This window comes from Grammomys surdaster, unplaced genomic scaffold (assembly GCF_004785775.1).
Source record: "Grammomys surdaster isolate TR1022 unplaced genomic scaffold, NIH_TR_1.0 64, whole genome shotgun sequence".
NCBI lineage: Eukaryota > Metazoa > Chordata > Mammalia > Rodentia > Muridae > Grammomys > Grammomys surdaster.
The window spans coordinates 16,998,922-17,024,918 of record NW_021604566.1 but is presented as its reverse complement, the minus strand read 5'-3'; the positions used below and the strand labels follow the sequence as shown (position 1 = coordinate 17,024,918).

Sequence of the window (25,997 nt, the reverse complement as noted above, 5' to 3'; positions counted from 1 at the left end):
AGATAGATAGATAGATAGATAGATAGATAGATAGATAGATAGATAGATAGATGGTACTATCATAGATCTTGGTGCCCTAAAGGAGACTGTTTTCACTTTTAGAAACCTCATACTTCCTTAAAAGGCATTTTATTATTTAGGTGCCTCATTCTCAGAGAAACTAGAATAGGATAGAAGATCTCATAGAACTGGAGGTACATATGGCTGTGAGCCACCATGGGATGCTAGGAATAGAATCTGTACCCTCTAGAAATGCAGCTAGTATTCTTAACTTCTAAGCAATTTCTCTAATTCTTCTAACCAGAGTTTTAATTTTGAATGTTTCAATTAGTCTGAAAACTTTTATGTTTTATTTCAAACTATGGACCAATACTATCAGGAGAATCTGCAGATTTACATTTGTTCTCTGTACGTATTCATATATTCTAAAACCTCATCAAAGCTATTTATTTTTTGATATTGTAAGGCTGAATATGTATTCAAACCTTTATAAAAAATCTAGTAACATATATCAATTTTAAAATTGAAGATAAACAATTAAAGATTTACAATTTGCAAAGATTACATGACAATATAAAAATGATTAAGTTCTGGACTGAACACATGTCCATTGACTTGATTCTACACTGTGATAAAACATTGTTACTTTAGAGCTTCTAATGTATTTGACCAACCAATTTTTTTTGAAAGATCACAGTTGAATTTAAGCAGAAAATTTAAGAAGGTATTATTTTTAAACATAGCATACTAAAGAATTGTTCCTTCTTTATCACTAAAAAATCTACAGTTTTTTTCAACTAAGAAGTAATTTGCCTGAACTAAATTTTTCTACTCTCCAAATGCAAAGTTTTTTTTTAATTAGAGGGTAGAATAATATCTCAGTGGTTAAGAAAACATGATGTTCTTGCAGAAGACCTAGGTTCAGTTCGTAACAGTCACATGACACCTCACAGCCAGCCTTGCCTCGAGTTCCAGGGAATATGACAACCTTTTATGGCATTCCTAAGTATTAATGAGCACCCTCATAATTAAAAGCTCATGGTACACTTACATACATGCTTATAAATACACACACACACACACACACACACACACACACACAAAACAAGAATAGATAACTTTTATTTAAAATGTACACTTTATTTTGCTGCTTCATTTAAAGTTGAAATGCATTTTTATTTTTAGACCATTATTTTTTAAAATAAATCTATTTTATAAGAAAGTATTTTCATACTTAAAAATGATATATCAAATATTTGTTTTGTGAAATACAAAGTATCAAATTCTGTATATGTATTTTAAAATATTATGGAGAAAAATATAAACATACAAATGAATATTCAATAATAATCTAGTTATAAATTCAATGACCTTTAGTCCTATTATAAAGCTGTAGTCAAAGAGAAATTTAAACAAGCAAAAAGTTAAAAGTTATATAATAGATTTATAGAAAGAACTACATAGAAAAAAACGGAGAAAGTACAAACTACTAATGTCAGAAATAACTGTGAGACTACTACAGAAGGCTAATAAAAACTAAAGAAAATACTTAAAGACTATGATGAGTATGTTATTACAAAGGAGTTAATAACCTCCTTGAAGTGGGAAGTAACATGAAAAGAATCTAGCCTTATTTTATTTTACAAAATGACTACAAAGAATATTGTAATCATTCTAGAGATTAAGTAATAAAAAGAATTTTAAAATTCCATCTTACAAGTAATTTCTTTTAAGGAATTAATAAAATTGTGGTCGATCATAGTGAATTTCAGTATATAAAAATGGACCTAATTTCCATTTTCACAATAGATAATTGGAAAATAATACTTTAAAATATTTACAATAAAATATTTTAAAACATACATAAAATGCACACATTAGATAAAATATGTATCAAAATACTGACCCTCCTACAACCTACAACCTTGTGTGCCTCACAGGAGGTCCCCAGTAACCAGGGACACAGGTGAGAATTCCACCCAAATACCCACACCAGCTGGGGCACCCACAGAGCAAAGCTAACATGGGACTTAACCCCCTTTCTGAGCTCCACCTTTCTTCTAGTCTGCTTTTCCATGCAGGCCAGATCAGTAACCAGATCCCTTCCCATACCCTACAGAATATCTCCTCCCAACCCGGGAGCTCAGGAATAACCAGGGACACAGGGGTCTGCTCTAACTGAAGACACAGGAGCCTCACCTTAACCAGAAACAGCACTGTCTGTCTCCCAGAAGACTGGCTCTAACCCAGGTCACAGAGCTCTACTTGACTCTAAGGAAGAAATCTCCAGTCAAAGACACTTAGGCCACTTAACACCAGAGATAAACAGACAGTGAGAGGCAAGCATAAGATCACAAGGGACAGAACCCAATGTAATTTGGCACCATCAGAACACAGTTCTCCCAGCACATCAACCCCTAGATACCCTAACATGTCTGAAAGGAAGATAATGACCTAAACTCCCATCTCATGATGGTAGAGGCCTTTAAGGAGGATAGAAATAACTCCCCCAAAGAAATATAGGAAAACACAGGCAAACAGGTAGAAGTCCTTAAAGAGGAAACAAATAAGCCCTTTAAAGAAATCCAGGAAAATACATTCGAGGAGTAAGAATTGAACAAAACAGTGCAAGGACTAAAAATGGAATTAGAAACAATAAGAAAAACACAAATGGAGGCAACCCTGGAAATGGACAACTTTGAAAGGAGATCAGGAGCTACATATACAAGTATCAGCAACAGAATACAAGAAATAGTAGAGAGAATATCAGGAGTAAAAGATATCATAGAAGATACTGACACATTGGTCAAAGAAAATACAAACTATAAAAAGCTCCTAACCCAAAATATACAGGAAATTCAGGACACAATGAAATGATAAAACCCAAGAATAATAGGAATAGAAGAGGGTAAAGAGTCTGAGCTCAAAGGAACCAGAATAGATCTTCAACAAAAACATAGAAGAAAACTTCCATAACCCAAAGAAAGAGATGGCCATAAATGTCCAAGAAATCTATAGAACACAAAATAGATTTAACCAGAAAAGAAAATCTTCTCATCACATAATAATCAAAACACTAAATACACAGAACAAAGAAAGAATATTAAAACCTGTAAGGGGGAAAAGGTCAAGTAACATATAAAGGGAGACATATCAGAATTACACCAGAATTTTCAACAGAGACTCTAAAAGCCAGAAGATTCTGAACAGATGTCATCCAGGCCCTAAGAGAACACAAATGCCAGCAAAATTCTATATTTTACCAGGCTACTATACCCAGCAAAATTCTCAATTATTATAGATGGAAAAACCAAGATATTCTATTACAAACCAAATTTATACAATATCTTTCCACAAATACAGCGCTACAAAGGGTAATAGAGGGAAACCACCAACACACGGAAGAAAATTATACCCTGGAAAAAGCAAGAAGGTAATCTTCTTTCAATAAACCCAAAAGAAGATAGTCACACAAACATAACTCCACCTCTAATAATAAACATAACAGAAAGCAAAATTCACTTCTACTTAATATCTCTTAACATCAATGGACTCAATTCTCCATTAAAAAGACATAGACTAACAGACTGGATATGTAAACAGGACCCAAAATTTTGCTGCATACAAGAAATATACCTCAGTGACAAAGATAGAGAATACCTCAGAATAAAAAGCTGGATAACAATTTTCCAAGCAAATGGTCCCAAGAAGCAAACTGGAGTAGCCATTCTAATATTGAATAAAATCACCTTTCAACCAGAACTTATCAAGAAAGATAAGACTGGATACGTTATACTCATCAAAGGAAAAATCAACCAAGATTAAATCTCAATTCTGAATATCTATGTACCAACTGCAATGCCACCCACATTCATAAAAGAAACTTTACTAAAGCTCAAAACACACATTGTACCTCACTCAATAATAGTGGGAGACTTCAACACCCTACTCTCATAAACGGACAGATCATGGAAACAGAAACTAAACAGAGACACAGTGAAACTAAGAGAAGTTATGAACTAAATGGATTTAGCAGATGTTTATAGAACACTCCATCCAAAAACAAGAGAATACACCTTCTTCTCAGCACCTCATGGTACCTTCTCCAAAACAGACCACATAATTGGTCACAAAACAGGCCTCAACAGATACAAGAAAATTGAAATAATCCCATGCATCCTATCAGATCACCACAGAATAAGGCTGGCCTTCAATAATGATAAAATCAATAGAAAGTCCACAGACATGTGGAAACTGAACAGTGCTCTACTCAATGAAAAATTTGTCAGGGAAGAAATAAAGAAAGAAATTAAAGACTTTTTAGAATTTAATGAAAATGAGGACACATTATACCAAAAGTTGTGGGACCCAATGAAAGTGGTGCTAAAAGGAAAATTCATAGTTCTAAATGCCTACAAAAAGAATGGAGAGAGCATACACTAGCAGCTTGACAACTCACCTGAAACTCTAGAACAAAAAGAAGCAAATATACCCAAGAGGAGTAGACAGTAGGAAATAATTAAACTCAAGGATGAAATCAACCAAGAAAAACAAAAAGAACTATACAAATAATCAACAAAACCAGGAGCTAGTTCTTTGAGAAAATCAACAGAATAGATAAACCCTTAGCCAGACTAACCAGAAGGCACACAGACAGTATCCAAATTAATAAAATCAGAACTGAAAAGGGAGACGTAACAACAGAAACTGAGGAAATTCAAAAAATCATTAGATTCAAAAAACATCAGATACTACAAAAGCCTATACTCAACAAAAATAGAAAATCTGGATGAAATGGACAATTTCCTAGACAGATACCAGACACCAAAGTTAAATCAGGATCAGATAAACCATCTAAATAGTACTATAACCAATAAAGAAATAGCAGCAGTCATTAAAAGTCTCCCCCCCCCAAAAAAAAAGCCAAGGATCACATGGTTTCAGTGCAGTGCAGAATTCTATCAGAACTTCCAAGAAGACCTAATACCAATTCTCTATAAACTATTCCACAAAATAGAAATGGAGGGAACACTACCGAATTCATTCTATAAAGCCACAATTACACTTACACCTTAACAACACGAAGAGTCAACAAAGAAAGAGAACTTCAGACCAGTTTCTTTTATGAATATTGATGCAAAAATACTCAATAAAATCCTCACAAACCGAATACAAGAACACATCAAAACAATCATCCATCATGATCAAGTAGGCTTTATCCCAGGAATGCAGGTATGGTTCATTATAAGAAAATCAATCAGCATAATCCACTATATAAACAAATTCAAAGAAAAAAAACTACATGATCATCTCACTAGATGCTGAGAAAGCATTTGACAAAATTCAACACCCCTTCATGGTAAAAGTCTTGGAAATAACAGGAGACCAAGGCCCTTACCTAAACATAGCAATATACAGCAAACCAGTGGCCAACATCAAACTAAATGGAGAGAAACTTGAAGCAATCCCACTAACTTCAGGGACTAGACAAGGCTGCCCACTCTCTCCCTATCTATTCAATATAGTACTCGAAGTCCTAGCCAGAGCAATTAGACAACAAAAGGAGATCAGATGGATAAAAATTGGAAAGGAAGAAGTCAAAATATCACTATTTGCAGATGATATGATAGTATACTTAAGTGACTCCAAAACTTCCACCAGAGAACACCTAAACTTGATAAACAACTTCAGCAAAGTGGCTGGATATAAAATTAAATCAAACAAATCAGTAGCCTTCCTCTACTCAAAAGATAAGCAGGCTGAAAAGGAAATTAGGAAAATGACACCCTTCGCAATAGTCACAAATAATATAAAACACCTCAGTGTGAATATACATAAGCAAGTGACAGACCTGTATGACAAGAACTTCAAGTCCCTGAAGAAAGAAATCAAAGATCTCAGAAGATGGAAAGATCTCCCATGCACATGGATTGGCAGGATTAATATAGTAAAAGTGGCCATTTTGCCAAGAGCAATCTACAGATTGAATGCAATTCCCATCACAATTCCAACTCAATTCTTCAGAGAGATAAAAAGAGCAGTTCTCAAATTCATTTGGAATAACAAAAAACAAGATAGTGCAAACAAGAATCTAAATTTTAGACTAGAACAAGGAACTAGGCTTCAGACATGAAAATGACTTTGGACTAGGACCCGGAAGTAAGCTCAGATATTTTGGTCATCCTGATAAAATCTTAGAAACAGTGATCACGGGGCTGGTGAGATGGCTCAGTGGTTAAGAGCACTGACTGCTCTTCTAGAGGTCATGAGTTCAAATCCCAGCAACCACATGGTGGCTCACAACCATCTACAATGAGATCGATGCCCTCATATGGGTGTCTGAAGACAGCTACAGTGTACTTACATATAATAAATAAATAAATCTTAAAAAAAAGAAAAGAAACAGTGATCACAGGAATGTTCACGTAATTGGGTTTAATGCCTTGCTTATTCTTTTACTATTTGTGTTTATTGTCTTGCTTGTTCGTTGACTATTTGCATCTATTGTATTGCTAGACCGTCAGCCTAGAACTGACCTTAATACATGCATGTAATTTAAATGGTACAAAATCAAAAAGGAGGAGGGGAGATTGGGTATGGTTTTCTAGGGAGGTGAAATGGGGAAAGTGGATGATATCTGAAATGTAAATAAATAAAATATCCAATAAATAAATAAATAAATAAATAAATAAATGTAGAGTTGAGTGGAAAATTTGATGCTGGTTAGATGGAGTTAATAATTTAGTGTCGATTAAGAAGAGACCAGCATCACTGAGGTAAAATCTTCTGGGAAGTGTTTTCTGAGCAAAGAAACTGTATTCCAGAGATAGCCAAGATTGTACCTTGCCCTGCATCTGGACTCAATAATGTATTAGAATCACTCAGGTAGTATTGGTTTTGAAGGAGTGACGTGGTCATGAAGAGCAGCTGAGGCTTGGCACTGAGAGAAGTCAGGGAAAGCCATTGGTGTAAGTGCAGCCTCAGTTGTAGTTGACAGTCCAGGACCTAAGGGATCATACAAAGGAGTTGAGGCTTGGCACCATAAAGAGAGCCTTTGAGAGGCTATTGGTGAAACCTAGTTGCAGCAGAAGTCCTCAGTTTATTAGAAATGTAGTACCATTGAATAATCACTAAAAGCAGCAGCAGCAGTCGACTGGAGTCAACCAGAGCCTAGAGTACTACAGAGTGCAGAGCTGTAGATATGACCCAAGTCAATTTTAGGAGCCCAGAAGATCATGTGTGTATCCCAGGCATTGGAACAAGAGCTGTAGCATTGAAGTTGCCTTGGAGATGCCATGTTCAAGATGCCAAAGCCATGGGATACCTGCTGAAGAAAGCTGCTAACAGAGAATGGAACCAGACAAAGAGAATTGTGCTTCAGTCAATAAAGCCAGAAGGAGTTTTACATTAGACATGGAGATACTGACTCTGGAGTTTACCCAACTGGTATTTGGTCTTACTTTAGTCCAGTGTTTTCTTCCTATGGAATTTTAGAATGATAATTTATAACCCATAATGTTGGGTATATGTGATCTGATGTTTGATTTTGATTTTATAGGGGATTACAGTTAAGTGATTGGATGAATCTCAGAAGAATTTTTGAACTTTGGACTTTTGATATTGTTGAGACTGTTATAGACTATAGGACTTTTGAAGTTGGACAAATATATTTTGCATTATGCTATGTCTATGTACTCATGTGTTTGAACAAGCATGTGTGGCCCAAGGAGTGGAATGTGGTGGTTTGAATATGCTTGGCCTAGGGAGTGACACTATTTGAAGGTGTGGCCTTGTTGGAGGAAGTGTATCACTGTGAGAGTAGGCTTTGAAACTCTGCCCAGTGTTGAAGATTCAGTCTTCTCTTGGCCTTAGGAACAAGATGTAGAACTCTCAGCTTCTCTCACATCAAGCATGCTTGGATGCTGGCATGCTGCTGTCTTGATGATAATAATAAAGTGAACCTCTGAACCTTTAAGCCAGCATCAATTAAATGTCCTTTATAAGAGTTGCCTTGGTCATGCTGTCTGTTCACATCAGTGAAACCCTAAGACAACCCATTAATTAGTACAGGGCTCAATCCTCATCATTGAGCTTTTTCATGAAGCAGATAGCAACTAACTCAGAAGCCCACAACTGGTGAGCATACAGAGAATATAAGACATCAAAATGCTCACACATAAATGTGATACCTATTTCAAATCATTCCTTTCAAGGTTCAGGGACATTTGTAGAAGAAAGGACAGAAAGATTTTAAGAGCCAGAGGCAGTAGATGACCTCAAATGAGTTATACATTTCAGACACAACAGGGCAGAGGCATAACTGACTCAAAAATTATCACAGCATTCACAAAACTTGTACAAGATCAAGCCAGAAAACATCTTAGTGCTTGAATGCATCTATATAAAATGGAATACAAATTGAAAACAAATAAATGTGCAAAGATGCTGACCAAGCAATTAGAGAAGTTCAACCAAAGCCACAATATCATTGTTGACTAAAGAAAACAACCATGTTAAAAAAATAGCAAAAAAATTGCAGATGATTCATAGAAATTGGCAAAGTTGACATTGTTGGTGTGAATGTGAAATGGCAATGTCCCCATAGAAAGTACCCACAGCTAGTATTCAAAACAACACAGAGAACCAGAAATCCTACTTCTGGGTACATATTCCAAACAATAGAAATAATTCTTGTATGAATACAGTCTTATTGATAATAGCAAAGTCATAAAACCAATAAAATATCCATTAGTTGATGAAAGTTCAAATATGATGAAGTTTTTATTCAGTCTTAGAAACAAAGGATAGGTTGTCCTAGGACAAAAGTTTATGTTCCACCATGCATTAACAACTACTACTGCAACAGCAACAACAATAACCACACATACACATACATATGCATGTACACACAAAATCAGAAACAAATCATTTAAATAATGGGAAAATTATCTGAACATAAATTTATCCAAAAATCAATAAGAATGATTAAGAAGCATATGGAACATGATAAAGGTTGTGTAAAGTAAAAGTGTAAGGAGAGAACAGATCTGGTGAAAATTAGGTGGCAGTTTTCATAATCATTAGAAAGGAAGAGATTCATTATTTTCAACATAAAAAATAATTTTTAACTTTACATGAATTCTACATGATTTGGTGATTCTATGCAGTACACAAGTATCTATTTTTACACTGTACTCTGAGAATAAAATGCCAAGTACTGGTTAGAAAGAAATGGGGGACAGAGAGCAAATGCGATGATGTTATTACTGTTTCCAGTCTACAAATGCTTACATGCACAATCTTCATTAAGTGGAAGTTTGAGGAAAGCAGGTGCTCTTTTTAAAAATGACACTGTCAGGGTCACTTCCTCTCCAGCATTCCGCAGAACCTGTACCTGGAAACAGAAAAGATTAACAGAACATGGCTATCATTAGTTATACAATTATGTATAATTATACACCCTTGGCACTATTGACTTTTTCAAACATCTTGATTTTTCTCTCGTGGTCAGAAACTCTTTGTGAAAGATAAAAAGACAACTTGCTAAGTAGTGCTGTCATAAACTCCTCTTGCTTATGTCCCCGTGCTTCAGTCTAATAGGATGGCCTGTAAACCTCTGTCACATCCATAGAACCTAAGCTATGGTTATCTTAGGCAGTGTTAGACTTGATCACAGCTCTAAAAATGGCAGATGTTAAATACTGTTGGAGCCACTATATCTTTTAATGTAATGACTGTTTTGCATATTTGTAGTGATTAATCATTTCTAGTAAAAGGAAAATGATCTTGCAGGTGTAGTCCAAAAAAAAAAAACCACTTTTTTACAAAGCTGTATCAATTTATTCAAACACTTTAAAACATTACCGAATCTTTTTCTTTCCCTAAAAAGCTGAGAAAATAAAGAAATTTGGTATCATCAGTAATCCTCAACACTTGAAATTATAGAATAGATAGGTCTAGTGCTACCAACTAAAACAGTTCTGATTTTCTTAAAAATCAAAGAAATAAAAAGTAATCAATGGAAAATCAATCTAAAAAGGAATTAAAGAAAGGCTAAGAGTCTAAGATGTGTAAGTTATGATGTAGTTGTGGCAAATCAGATAAATATTCTTGTGATTATAATTGCTGATATAAACCACAGAAAAAAATTAAGAGTCTTAAAAGCGTTGTAGTTAAAGAAACACAAAAACATACATTGCTCATAACCATAAATACAATGTCCATCCTGGGAATTTCCTATTGTTCTTAAAATCCTCTTTTCCAAACATGGAGACTATGCAGCAATAGTGGTCATGGTTTCTCATCCTGACACTTCAGATATCCCACCCTGAAGAAAATGATTTGGATGATAAGCAAGGCCTACAATCCTCATCAATTTGTTATCCCACAGCAAGGGATGGCTGGAAATATCCAATGAAACTAACCCTTTCCTAATTAGTGACACTAGGAGGCCAATCTGGAAATCTTTTTCATCTCTTCAGGCTTTACAAGCACAGAACAGTGGGATTTCCAGTGAAGAAAGATCAATCAGCCAGAACAGAATCTTGCAAATAAACTCTGCACTATATAGTCTAAAAGGATATATAGCCAGACTTATGTATTAAACAGTGAACTCTTTGCTTTAAAAAAATATAGAAAACTAACATAGGATCGTTACTAACAATTAGCTAACATAAAAGGTTGGCAAAGATGAAATAAAACACATTAAAACAACAAAATGAACCATTTTTCTCTTTGAAGGAGAAAGTAACAACCAACTCACAACAAAGCAAACCACTTGTTAGAGCTCTATGACAATGATCATAAAGTAACCTTAAAAATATCCAGCAAGAAGATATAATTGTATCAAATCCATTGAAATATCATAAGCTTGCAGCAAAGAAATGTTGAATTATAAAAACATTTAAACAGAATTCATACAACACAAAGTTTAATTACATAAATAGAACACTTTCTGGATTAAAGAAGAATAGAACAGTGCTGGAGAATCAGAAAATCAGAATCAACAGAGATAAGAGCTTCAATGACAGACAGGCAGACGCATATGGGAACATTCTTATATCTATTTTAGTATGTGAAATCGAAAAATATCTAAAGATAGTGCATCTTGATCAGATGGAACTTAATCTAGGAGTTCAATATTATTTAACATTTAAAAAATTGTTAAAGCACACTGAGACCCTGGACCATGCTTGACCTTGCTTGGTGAGCATGATGGCAACAAGCATGTTGTAAAGAGATAGGAGACAAAGAGAACATAAGTTGTCTGTGTGCTATGGATCGAGACAGAACTGGAGAAGTGAAGGCAGTGAGGAACACACTGGTGTGAGAGGCCTGTGCTACCCTGAGTCCATGGTGATGTCCAGACTCATGCTGCTGCTGAGGGTCATATCTAAGTCTATAGTCCTACTGCAGCTGAGGTCTGTGTTAATATCTATGGTCTGTATTACAACTAAAGGCTATGCAGATGCCTAAGGCCTGTACTGTAGCGTGAGGCCATGAGGGACTCACTGAGTTTGCTCTATTCATGGTGGTGCCAGGGGTAACATGGGTAATGGAGAGCTAGCCCTTACCTGGGAAGCTTTGGTGGTGAAAATACAAAAGAACTGGCCCCACCTCTCGCCTAGGGAGCTGTTTCTGGTGGTATGGGTTGAGGAAAGCTGACAGAATGACCGATTCAGCTACCAACCAGGCCCAGATCTATGGCTTTGAGTTGCTTCCCCCCACGCCCCAACATCTTCCCCATCTATGAGCTGCAGGAGCATGTGAAGTGACTGGTCCTGTGGATCCATAGCCAAAGGATATCCATAACTCAGAGCAACAGCAGGATATCAGAAAATCTGTATGAGGATTCAGTATTGATGGTACAGAAGCCAGATGCCTTGAATTAGAATTATGACTCATGGCAATAAACATTGGCAAGTAAACTTGTTTGGAAGAAAGAGCATACTGCACGAAAGAATATACAACAACTTCCAGTGCCACTATGACAAGTATGTAATGGAAAAGTAGGAATATGGAGGATCTGAATGGTACATGCTCAGAAGCCTGAAGTTGATAGAGGAGCGGGTCATGGCCCATAGGTGTTTGTGAAGTGTTTTTGTTGTTGTTGTTGTTGTTGTCATTTTCTTTTGTCTTGTTTGTTTGGTTTTATGGGTTTTGTTTGGGGTTTTTTTGTTTGTTTGTTTTGTTTTTCTTTTCTAAACTTTATTTTTATTTTACTTGGTGGTGGAGATTACATGGGTGGAAAGCAGATAAGGAAGAACTTGGAAATGTGTGGGACTGGGATGAACGATATAAATTTCTCAAAGATTCAAAAGATTATGTTAATTAAAAGAGCGAATTGGTGTAATTAACCATGTTAAAATATTCAGTTGACCCAGAGTTCATAGCAGTTGTATTCTGCGGTATACATATGTGATCAACACTGAATAACAGCAGAAGCAAACTTCCTGGAATTGATACATGTAACATGTGAACACCTATATATATGATCATCCTAAGTGAAGAAAGACAGAAAGCCATAATCCCTCAGCCTTGAGAAAAAATAAATAATATCTACGATAATTACTCTAGTCAAATTTTACTGAAGGTTCTAAATCAAAGTACTTAGGGTAAAACACAATAGGAATCTAAACCCAAAATAAAATTAAAAGAAAGAAAACTGTCTTAAGTTGAAGATGCCACGATGCATTATATAGCAGGGAAAGTGTTAGAGTTAAAAGCAGTAATAGTCACCGGTGATAAAGTTAATGATATGGAATGAGTGCATATTCATTTCTGTGTCCTGGCAATAAAAAATTCTGATTATAAAAATAAAACCACACATAAAAGCAGCAAGAGTATGAAGCACTCAGGTATTGATTGGACAGGAGTTTATGAAACTACTCTGCACTAAGATACAGAGAATATTACTAATTTTTAACATATCTAAATAAGTGTTAGGAGATGACTTACATCATTATTTGACCTGTAGATAGAAACATATTGTAATGCAGATCCTGAACACCTTTCTAGAGAAATTGTCAAATTGATTCTGAAAGTTATCACATAGAAGTTCAAAAATTGTAGAATAAACACCAAAAAAAAAAATTAGAGGATGTGGCTGATTATTGAACATTAATTGACTTCAAGATTTACTGGGAAAACTGAAATACTGATACTAAAAACAAACAAACAAAACCCTCAATGTTTTGATAAAGGCAAGGAAGTCAAAATATTTTAAATCAGAATGCAGTGATAAAACAAATAGTCTATCAAATTTTTCAACCAGATATATTCCTAAGCAGCTTATGGCAATACAAATTAACTCAAAAATATTTACAATGTGGCTAATATTAGGAAAAGGTAAACACCACTATGATTTTTCTATGTATCTAAAAATGAGCAATAGCTGGTGTTCCTAAGGCTGCATAGGAAGGTGAACATTCATATCTCACTAGTAGAAATGAAAAAAGTATGTATAGGAATAATCATGTAATCACAATGTCTGGCATTTGACATATATATATATATATATATATATATATATATATATATATATGATTAATTTTCTTTTTTGGCATATTTTGCTTGCATTTTGTTCATTTGGGTCCCCAAAATGGTCCACACAAGAATCCCAACATTCACTCCTAAGACACTGAGGGACACTGCCCCAAGCTGGTTCTGATTGGTAAATAAAGTTGCTGGCAGCCAATGACTGGGCAGAGCAGATAGAGGTAGGGCCTTTAGGTTTCTGGGGTAAGGGACAGATACAGGGAGAAAGAAGGAGATCTGCTATGCCTGGAGAAGGAGAAGAGGAGGGATGCCTGAGAAGGTGAGGGATAGAGAGCATAGCCACGATTTAGGAGCTAGAGAGAGTGGCCCCAAGATTTCATTTTCTGATTTCATGTCATAGATGAGTGTGTGTTGTTAAATCTAGGTTCCAGAGAGACAATATGACAAGAACTCCTTTATACTTTGATATGATCTCTATACATACATACATACATACATACAATGAACATATGAAAGAAAGAACTTTTATTCTTTCTGCCATATTTTTCTAGTCTCATTCATTTTCTTGAAAGGAATATATCCTTCTTTATGAATGAAAAATAAAACTTTGTCATGTGTTTGTTCCACAGTTTCTTTATTCATCTGTTGATGGACATCTAGGATGTTGTTATTTCTTGAACACTGTGAATAATATAATACTAAAATAAAATTAGACATGTAAGAAACTTTATGGAATGCTGACTCAGATTCCTTTGGGTTAAAATCAGGCTTGATAAAACTGGATCATACAGTAGTACTGATTTTCACATTTTTATTTTTTGTTTCCATTAAAATGTTATATAACCTAATTTAACCATGTCTGCCCCTCCCTCAACTCCTCCCAGATCCTGCTGACCACCCTACCTGTCTCATCTTGCTTTATGTTCTCTCTCTAACCAACAACAAACCAACAAAAATAAACAACAAAGTAAAACAAGAAACAAAAAACTCAAAAAATTAAAGAAAACAAATATCACTTAAAGAAAGAAAGAATGAAAGGAAGAAAGGAAGAAAGAAAGAGAAAGAAAGAAAGAAAGAAAGAAAGAAAGAAAGAAAGGAAGGAAGGAAGGAAGAAAGAAAGAAAAGAAAGAAAAGAAAGAGAAAAAAGACAGAATAAAGTAAAATAAAACAGACACTCTACAAAAAATATCAGTTCATTTTGTGTTGTCCAGTTCTTTCTGGGCATGGGCCCTCTGCTATGGAATGTGATTGGTATTACCAAGTGATAATATTGGCAAAGCAGGACTTTCCCTTTGCCAGCAAGTATCAATTTGCAGATAGCTACTTGGTACAACGTAAGAGATAGGGTCATAATATTAGATTCCAAATGTAAGTATACAGTTTTTCCAATACATCTAGAAATATTGCAGGCAAAGTATGGCTATCTACCAGTTTTCAGAGTAGACTATTGTTATAGTTTTGCTTTGAAAAAGCTTTGCAATTGTAACACCCAAAACTAACCCATAAGCTCCACCTGCCTAGGGACCAGGTAACTCCCTGCAATTCTGGGAGCTTTAGTTCTTGGAAAATAACAAAGCCTCATGGGAAAGTACAGTGGCCTATAGGCTTGTCCTTGCAACATATGTCTCAGGTCATTTCATCTGGGAAATTCCAGTGAGTAATCCTGACAATACTGATGTTTTGATCAATATTTAATAAAGTTTACTTTAAATTTTACTCAAAATGCTGGAATTGGCTTTTCTCATGTAAATCTCAGGATTAACACATGGAGCCCCACAGCAAGATAATTCCACCCCAAATTTGTTCTTTATTATGGTATCCTCAAGAAGTGAGCTCCTGGGGGGGGGGGGTTGCACAAACCTTGGGATGATTAACCCAGCTAACCTAAGATTGCCAGAGAGTGATTTGCACTCTGTGAACTCCCACTGTAAATGATCACACTCAGAGGAAAACAGCAAGCATTTTTTAAGGTATTTTCCTGTTGGTTTCTGGATTCTGGTTACATGGTACACTATCTGATGAATAGGGAGAAACTGACAGGGTTAATACACCCCCATTTGGGCACGAAATGCCTATGGCCCACTGGTTATTGCTGGACAATTAGAAGCTGAGCCAGAGCCATCAGTTATTTTTCTGATCTTCCTTGGGAGCCCTTGTTACATTTGGTGGTCAAGCCATCTAAGCTGGGTGACCCAGGATCTGGGTACTGCCCACAGGGTTCCATACCTAGGCTGCACAAAAAAATCAAGGACTCCACAGTATACTGGGGGCCAGATGCAGAGTTTGAAGAGGCCTAGTGTGGGGATGTCAGGCAGACCAGGTATAACACAAGGAAGAATCTAAAACAGCCTCCTGTCCATTAAAGTCTCCTGGTCAGACTGGTGAGATCTCTATACAACACCAATTCAATTGTTAATGTCATTTCTGCTGTTTCCTTGCTTTCTTTACTTGGCAGTGATGAAAACTCACTCCTAAAATTGGCACTTTGAGGACATGAAGTTCAAAAATACAATACTCTGAACCAATGGGCAGCTTTGAAAAGCTCACAGCCCCACAGGAAAGCCAGCAGGCGGGTTTCTGCTTTGGCTGGCCCCCATCAGTACTGCTATGCAGCTAAAACTCCAGCTTCAATGTATGGGTGGATGTGTGACTTCTATGCATGTAAGTTTTTCTTCTTTACTTTGAGTATATAAATGTATATAGCCACTTCATGCTTGTTTACAAACAGATTTCCCTTGAATATGTGAGTTTCTTGTGTTCTATATGTCTTAGTTATAGCTCAGCTGCCACTGTTAAAGCCAGCCACTGTGTTTGTTCAAATGTGTGAGCTTAAAATTCTGTTTTGTGCTGTTCTACTTTATAAAAAGCTGGCTCTGGAATTGGGCTATGGCTCAACCTATTTTCAGACCCAGGCATGCCTTTTAAACTGAGTCACACAGACAATGGTTATAGTCCATAAGGCTACATTTTGTAAAGATCAGGAAAGTTTCCAGTCTCTTTATGAACTATGTTTATGAGTTAAAATTTTATTTCAATGCTACAAGAGCTTCAATTTAAAATCATTGTTTTAAGGCTAAAACTAATAGGGATGAAGCATAAAATCCTGATCTTATAAAAAATACTAACTTATTGCAAACTGTTAAGGATAATTTTTAAAAGCGAGTTAATAGTTTAATATGTTTGGAACTATATTTGTAGTCATGCTAAGTACTAATGCAATTAAGTACAGAAGTAAGCCTTATTTAGCCTCCTACATGTATGTTTTCAAGGCATAGCCTAACAAATATGTGAAAACATACAAGGATTGTTTAACTCAAACATGATTGATAGATAGACTTCACATGCTTTTGAGAGCTACAGAATATGGCATTTAAGATGTTCAATTTAGAAGAAGGATTGGGAGAAGGAAGAGGAAGAGGAGGAAGAGAAGGCAGAGGAGAAGGAGGAGGAAGAGGAGGAAGAGAAGGCAGAGGAGAAGGAGGAGGAGGAACAGAAGGAGAAGAAGGAGGAAGAAGAGAAGAAGAAGAAGAAGAAGAAGAAGAAGAAGAAGAAGAAGAAGAAGAAGAAGAAGAAGAAGAAGAAGAAGAAGTCGTTGTTTTACCTTATAGACAAATCAACTCCTGGAAGCATCCCTAATCTCCTCCAAAAGAACCTTCACCAGAGCTTGCTTCAAATATGGGATAACTGGCCATTGGACAAAAAATTGTTCTTTGACTCAATGGCTGACTTCACACTGTTCAAACTATGCAGAAGTAGGGCACTGGGGAGTTGATTGCCTTGCATAGCCTAAACAAGATAGGATAGTCTCCCAAATTTCTTACTCCGTAGGAAAGTCTGTCGAATCTTCTGGGCCTGGCATCTGAAAACTGATGTTGCCCTTCATTGAACATGGAGGAACCTAGACTGGCTGTGTGTACATGTTGCCAGTAAGTAATACATTCATAACAAAATTCATCCTGCTCAGGTTACTGATATGGGTTTGACTAAGCTATCTGTGGCTTTGTTAGCTAGCTGCTTAGCCCAATGTAAAAACCCATCATGTTAGTTCATTACATAGTGCATTAGTTAAAGCTAGTAGGTCTCTTATTTAAAATGGGTAAAGAGGTTTGCTTTGGTCACAGACTTCATAATAAAGGATAAATTGTTTTCAGGTATAACTTTCCACTAAAGGAACATGTTTTACAATGACTGCTCCCAGTAATCAACCACCTGTGTCTCATAATAAATATTTGGATGAAAAAGAAACTACGTTTATATAAGTTCTGAGGGTACAAAAACTTAAATTATGAGGATCTAAAAAATGTTTTAGGATCTAAGAAGATATTTTGAGACATATCAATGCATGTTATAACTTAAAATGGGTAAATGCAAGTTATGCAGAGAACATAAAAGTTTAAACAGTAGTAAGAATGATTTAATGCATATAAAAATAAAAACCGTTTCAGATTTCAAACCCCTTATATGCTATTACTACCCTGAGATTTCAGAGGTTCAGAGTTTGATAGAGCACTGACTGCTTACTATTCAGTCACAAGTTCAAGATCTGCTATTCACCTAGTTGTTGCTCTGTCAGAAGCAGCCCTGGGTTAGCACAGATGCCTACTGAGATTAGTGCTTTCACAAAGGAATGAGGAGGGGGAGTGAGATTAGAAGAGGAAGATCTGTGGGTTCCATAAGAGACAGGAACAGAGGGACACTGGAGAAATAAAATCTGGGAAACAGGGAGAAGAGAGGGCTGCAGGCAGCCTGCCCAGCTTTTTGTCAGATGTCACCTGTGGATTGTATTAATCTGGAGATTTGCCAAAGAAAAATTAATTCCACCATTTTGAGTCAAATTTAAAGCTAGGACAGGGAAGTTGGCTCAGATATTTTGGTCATCTTGATAAGCCCCTAGAAACAGTGATCACAGGAGTGTTCATGGAACTTTGTTTATTGCCTTACTTTTTCTTTGACTATTTGTGTTTACTGTCTTGCTTGTTTCTTGACTATTTGCATTTATTGTATTGCTAGTTCCTCAACCAAGAACTGACTGCAATACCTGTATGTAATTAAAATGGTATAAAAGCAAAAAGGGCGAGGGGGAATGAGTTAGCGGGTTTCTAGGGAGGGGAAATGGGGAAAGGGGAAGGCATCTGAAATGTAAATAAATAAACTATCCAATAAAAAATGCAAAAAAAATATAGAGAATGAAAAAAATAAATAAAAATAAAGTGAGCTTTATTAACTTTTAAATACTAAGAAATGGTCAGGACAATCCCCTGGAATTTCCCATTTGGAATGGCCCCAACCCATGTGTTGCAGGGGTTTAGAAAGACAAACCTATAAGCCATCATACTTTTCCACGATGCCTTTTATTTTCCAAGAACTACAACTCCTGCATTACAGGAAGTTAGCAAGTCACTGGGCTGGTGAGAATTACAGGTTAATTTGAGGTACCACATTCCTCTTTGGAGTTGTATCTCAGGTCAAATCCTTGACCCTATGATGGGCATGAGTTTATTTTTGGATTGAATAACCATCAGATTATGTCAATTGGCTTAAAGGTAGGAAACCATTTTGTCCCTTATGCCAGAGAGTTTCCTTTTGACTTAGCATTCAATCTGTGAGAAGTGGGGAGTCAAGGGATGATGTATTCTCTTTTGTAACTGTGTCTGGCTGACAATAGTGTATTCTTGCCTTGTCGGGGCCAGGAAGACTCCTCCAGGTCCATTTTGTCAGTTTCATCCCAAGCTCTATAGCTACATACCTGCCAGCAGTCTCCCTTTCCTTTCTGACCTCACACCTAAGGGTCTTCACAAAGGTCTTCTCCAACTTTCCCTCCAAGAACTCATCCCATTATTTCAGCCTTCAAGTCTAGCAGGAACCCACTGCTACCTCTCAGACCAAGCCTGCCAGAAGACCAGTTAGGCTGCCTGCAGATCTTTTCTTATCTCTCTGTTTCCTAAAATCCAGTCCCCCGAGTCAGCTCTGCAGCAGAACATCTAAGACTTCCCTGAGGAAAGTAGTTGGTGGAGCTTGCTTCTCTAGTTCCTGTTTGAATTTCCAATTTTTTTTCATTTCTAGTCTTCTCTCAGTTTGTGTTTCTTTGTTTCTAGTTTTTCATGGATTCTACTTCTCTCTTTAGGTCTTCAACAGTTATTCATTTCCTTGTACTGTTTGTACTTTCCTAGATTTCTTTAAGGGCTCTATTCATTTACTTTTTAAGATATTCCATAGTAATTCAAATGTAAGAAATATTAATCTACAAATACAGTCTTACAGCGGGCACTAGAAGAAAAACTCCAACTTAAGGAGGTTAGCTACACAGTGAAAACACAAGGAATAAATAATCTCATACCACCAAAATCAAAGGAAACAAAACATATACACACCAGCATCACCAACAGCACCAAAATAACAAGAGTCCACAATCATTGGCATCTCTCAATATCGCCAGTCTAGATTCTTCAGTACAAAGATACAGACTAACAGAAGGGATTTGAAAACAGTATTGACATTCTTGCTGCATATAAAAGTCATACCTCAACAGCAAAATAAATATTACCTCAGGGAGAAAGGTTAGAAAAAAATGTCACATATAACTGGACCTAAGAACAAGCTCATGTAGCCATTTTAATATCTAACAAAATAGACTTCAAACCAAAACTTATCAGAAGAGAAAAGGAAGGACATATTCATCAAAAAAAAAAAAATCCACCAAAATCACCTTCAATTCTTTTTTTAAATGTGCCTCATTTTTTATTGAATATTTTATTTATTTACAATACAGATATCATTCCCTTTCCCCATTTCCCCTCCCTAGAACCCCCTATCATATACCCCCTCTTCCTTTATGCTTTTATAGCATTTGGATTACATGCATGTACTAAGGTCAGTTCTAGATTGAGGGTCTAGCAATATATTAGATGCAAATAGTCGAGGAACAAGCAATACAATAAGTACAAATAGTCAAAGGAAAAGCAAGGCATAAAACCCAATTATGTGAACACTCCCGTGATAACTGTTTCTAAAGGCTTGTCAGGATGACCAAAGTATCTGAGACTACTTCCCTATCCTAGCCCAAGGTCATTTACATGTCTGAGGCCTACTTCTTTGTTCTAGACTAAAATTTAGATTCTTAGGCACACTTCAACTCTTAACATCAATGCTCCAACACACAAGGGCAACCAAGTACATAATGGAAACACAACTACAGCAGAAATCATGTATTGAATCATACATTGTGTGAGAATTTACTAACCCACTGTCACCAATAGACAGGTCATATAGAAATTAAAAAAAAAAAAACCTAAGAAATGCAGAAGCTAGCAGACTTTATAAATCTAGTGGTCCTAAGGGATATTTACAGAACATTTCACCTAACCACAAAAGAACACACATTCTTCTCTCCACAACTGATCACATATTTGAACACAAAGCAAGTCTCAACCAACACAAGAAAATTGAAATAACTCCTTGCATCCAATAAGATCACCAAGTTTTAACAGTGAGAAGCAACAACAGAAATAACAGAAAGCTTACAATGCTGTGGAAACTGAAGACCTGCCTACTAAATTAAAAAAAAAAAAATAGGTCTACACAGAAGTAATACAGCAATTAAAGACTTTCTATAATTAAATGAAAATGAATACACATTATACTCAAACTTATGGAACAGAATGAAAGTGGTTCTAATAGGCAAGTTGATACTACTAAATGCCTACTTAAAACAATTGGAGAGATCTCATTCTAGCAACTTAATTGCATACCTAAAATCTGTTGAACAAAGAGAAGAAATCACAACCAAGTAGAGTAGATGACATCATATAATCAAATTCGTGGCTGATGTCAATAAAATAGAAACAACAACTTAACAATACAAAGACTCAATAAAACGAATTGTTGGTTCCTTGAGAAAATCAACAAGGTAGACAAATCCTTAACCAATTTAACTAAAAATCAGAGAGAATAACCAAATGAACAAAATTAGAGTCAAAGAAGGAACATAACAACAGACACTGAGTAAATCCAGAGAATCCTAAGGATAGTCTTTAAAAACTCATACAGCACCAAATTGGAAACCCTAAAAGAAATGAATAATTTTCTTGATATACACAACTTAACAAAGTTAAATCAAGATCAGAAAAACAATAAAAACAGACATATAACACCTAGTGAAATACAAGCAGAAAGTCTACCAAACTTTTAAAGAAGAGTTAACACCAAGTCCCATCAAATTATTCCACAAAATAAAAACAAAGGGAACATTGAGCAATTTATTTTATAAGGGCACAGATATCCAAACCACATCAAACCCATCAAAGAAAAAGAATTACATAACTATTTTCCTTATGATCATAGATGCAAAAACACTCAATAAAATATTTGCAAACTAGAAATATAAGAGCACATCTAAAAGATCTTTCACCATGATCAAGTAGGCATAAGCCCGCAAATTCAAAGAGTGGAGCAGAAACTGAAGGAAAGGCCACCCAGAGTCTGCCCTGTGCCCTTCCCCCTGCCTTGAGCATGCCTAAGAGATGAGACCTTGTTTACCACAATAGACCAAACAATAGAACTCTGGAGGTATGGCCTGGAGGCATTTCCTGCCTTTGGCGGAGGCAGTGCTTGCTTTGGCCTTGGCCCTTTCTAGCTGCCTGTAGCCTGGTACATGAGCTGAGAAGAATAGACTGCCTGCTGAGCTTGCTTTGAGACATCTCCAGCCCGCAATTACCTATGGATTCCTCTCACCACCAGCAGGATGGTTTCCACTCACCCCCAGCCGCTCACCCCCAGCCGGCTGAAGCAAGAAGGAATTCTGGAGGTGGGGGTGGGCTATTCCCTTTAAATTGAAAGCTGAACATTAAAGCATAGAGCCTCGATCAGAAACCTTTGTCCCGGCTTCATCTCTTCCCGCCCTCCTGTCCCTTCCCAGCCTCTCTTTCAGGTGAACCCGGTCAACTCTGGCCGATGGCCCACAACACTGCCCCATCTAGAGATCCATCCTATATGCTGACACACCAAACACAGACATTATTGCTTATGACAAGGAGTGCTTACTGACAGAAGCCTTGTATAGCTGTCCCCTGAGAGGCTCTGCCAGATCAATATAAGTGCAAATGTACACAGCCAAACATCAGACTGAGAGCAGAGACCTCAATGGGGAAGTTAGGGCAAGGATTGTAGGAGCTGAAGGGGTTTGCAACCTCATAGGAAGAACAACAATATCAACCAACCAGACCCCCAAAAACTCCCAGGGACTAAACCATCAACTGAAGAGTACACAGGGATCCCATGGCTCCATCTGGAAATATAGCAGAAAATGGCCTTGTTGGGAATCAATGGGAGAGGAGGCCCTTGGTCCTGTGGAGACTTGATGACCCAGAATAGTGGAACCCTAGGCCGCTGAGGCAGAAGTGGGTAGGTGGGTAAGGGAGTACCCTCAAAGATGCAGGGAAGGGAGGAGGGTCTGGGGGTTTGTGGAGGGGAAACTAGGAAGGGGGATAACATTTGAAATGTAAAAAAATAAAATTACCAATAAAAAATGAAAATTTCAATCAATGTTATCCACTATATAAACAGACTAAAAGAAAAAAAATCCACATGACCATCTCATTCGATGTAGCAAAGGACACTGAACAATGTTCATCTGAACTCACAGAGACTGAGGCAGCAACCACATTTCCAACCCAAGTCTGCACCTGGTCCTCTGCATATACATTATAGCTTTCAGTTTAGTACTTTTATGGGACTCATGAATGTGTAATGGAGTAGATCCTTCTATTTCTTGTGCTTTCTATTAAGGCTCTTAGTTATTAAGAGGTGGGGTGGGGGAAGCCTTGCTACATAGCTCAAGCTGTTTCTGAACCAGAAATCCTTCTAGAGAGACTCTAAAGACCTAATGTTATGTATGCATGTGCCACAATGTCTGATTCTGAGATGTTTATTCAAGGAAGGGGTCTATAATAGCAGAAAATGGTATTTCTAATATGGATAGTAACACAAGCAAAGCAGCTGAACTTATGTAGCTGGTGAGCAGTATATAGAGTTATGCTTAGAAAAATTGTACATCAAGTAATAATAATGGAATTAGATATGGGATTCTACACATAAGATAATACAAAAAAATGAGACCATTGAGAAACATAAGTTCTCAATTTCAATTGCTATAGCTTGACCTGTGGAGTAGTACTAACAAGACTAGGAACACACCTACACTGGCTTAGGACGTTATTGATCTACAGACAATGGCACTATCTATTTTGTGCACTGACTTATCTTAATTTTCCTATATTTTAACTTAAAATTCAAATGTGAAAGAAGAACATTCTGTAGGCATTTCCTGCCTGAAAATGTATTAGGTTTAAAATAAAATGACCTAGCAGTAGAAATGACTATCTAATAAGACATTGAAATGAAGAATTTTAAAGTTATGATACATCAGAATTTATGAAATTCCTTCTAAAGTTTTACCGTTATATAATATGAAAATATATAGCCAACAGTTGTATAATTTTGCAACTATTTATAGCTAAGAATTAAGGATTGTCTTTGACCACTAATAAATTTGAGTTCAAATAATGCCATATAACCTCTAATAAATATGACATAATAATTAAAATCATTTCCAATTTATACAATGGCTATTTACCTAAGTGATACAAGAATATTGAAACAATCAATCACATTTATTATATCTGAAGCTACTGATTAAAATGATTTTATCATTCTCAAAGAGATCATTAAAACAATATTATACCTAGTAATGTTTATAAAAATTAATCCTTTGTTGACCCTAGTGGGATATGTTGCTTACTAGCTCACATAACTATATAAAACAATCTTATAGCATTTGATTAAATTCCAATATAATTTCCTTAAGGATTCAAGCAGTCTTTCATTTTTTCTTGTTATGGGCTCAACTTATAAGTTTAAGATCTATTTTGTAAATTAAAGTTTAAAATTGAAAAATACACCATTTAAAGCAAAACCACTAACTAAGAAGTAAAATGTTCTAAAAATTTCTTAACTTAAAAAATGATACTTCTTAAAAAAAAATGATACTTCTTAAAGAATAGATGATTGCAGTACAATATTGTTGCAATTTATTTTATCAAAGTAAGTAAAAATAAGATTAACATTTAAAAAATACATATGAGGAATAAAAATGAGAGGACATTAGTAACAACATATACAATACGTTTATTTTTTGATATTATAATATGATTGCATTATTTCCAACTTGACTGAGGCCCTCCAAATGGTCCCATCTTCACGTCCTTGCTCTCATTCAAATTTCTCTCCCTCATCTTTCCTTCTGGAAATGCCCACAGTAAATCAATATAATAAAACTTGTCTGATGATAATTAAACTGTATTTTCTAACAAGTTTTATTGATTTGGTTTGTTTAATTGAAAAATCTTACATTCAATGTAATGCTTTATTTTTTCACATTTATTTAAAGGAATATCATTGCAAAATTCAAATTGTCATTAAAGATAAAGAATCCTACCCCATATCCTGAACTCCATTTCTGATCCCCAACTCAGCCTGCTTTCTCAGAGATCTTCTGGCACAAGGGACACCTGCTCCAAGTCATCCCACCTACCCCCTTGAAAGCAGCAGCAGTAAACTGTACACCATACCCTGAACTTCATCTGCTGACTCATAACTCTGCCTTCTTTCCCAGAAGCCATTGTGGCACCAAGAACCCAAGGCCACAGTGGCACTTGGAACAGCAGAGGCAATATTAGCACTCCAAACCCCAGAGGCCACACGGACCACAGAAACCATGGCAGAGACGCTCTACTGGACCTGAATGCTCACTGGTAATCAGAACCCCAAGCAATTCAGATCAGAAGACCAGGAGGAAACAGAAACTGAGAGAAAAAAATTCCCATCTGACAAGGATAAATTCAGAAACCAACATCTAACCTATAATAACCACAAAACCCAAATGTCCAGAGGCCAGCATACAAACAAAATCAACTGTAGCCAGGGCAATATGGCACCATAAGAGTCCAGCTATCCTATTACATAAAGTCCTGAATATTCAAACACAGCTAAAGAACAAGAAAATAACCACAAACCTAATTTTATGAAGATGATAGAGGCCTTTAAAGAGGAAATGAATAAATTTCTTAAAGAAATACTGGAAAATAAAATCAAATAGGTGATGGAAATGAATAAAACTGTTTAAGAGCTGAAAATATCAAGAGAAACAATAAAGAAAAGACAAACTGAGAGAATGCACGCAGTGAAAAACCTCGGAAAGAGAACAGGAACTACTGACATCACCAAAGATGGAAGAGAAAACTTCAAACATAGATGATACAATAGAAGAAATTGAGAAATCAGTCAAAGAAAATGTTAAATCTAAAAAGTTCATGACACAAAACATTCAGGAAATCTGGAACACTATGAAATGAAAAAATTAAGAGTAATAGAAATAGAAGAAAGAGAAAATTCCTAGCTCAAGGATCCACAAAATATTTTCAACAAAATCATAGAGGAAAATTTTC

At 36.1% G+C, this 25,997-nt stretch overlaps 1 protein-coding gene across 2 annotated transcripts in view; it reads right to left on the bottom strand.

Moving 5' to 3' along the window:
- Positions 1 to 25,997, bottom strand: part of Sntg1 (syntrophin gamma 1) — a 303,666-nt gene that overhangs the window by 184,369 nt on the left and 93,300 nt on the right. For both annotated transcript variants that reach the window (XM_028769474.1, XM_028769465.1), the window contains one exon: positions 9,292 to 9,394. In XM_028769474.1, the coding sequence (XP_028625307.1) occupies positions 9,292 to 9,394 (103 nt within the window). The remainder of the gene's footprint in view (positions 1 to 9,291; positions 9,395 to 25,997) is intronic.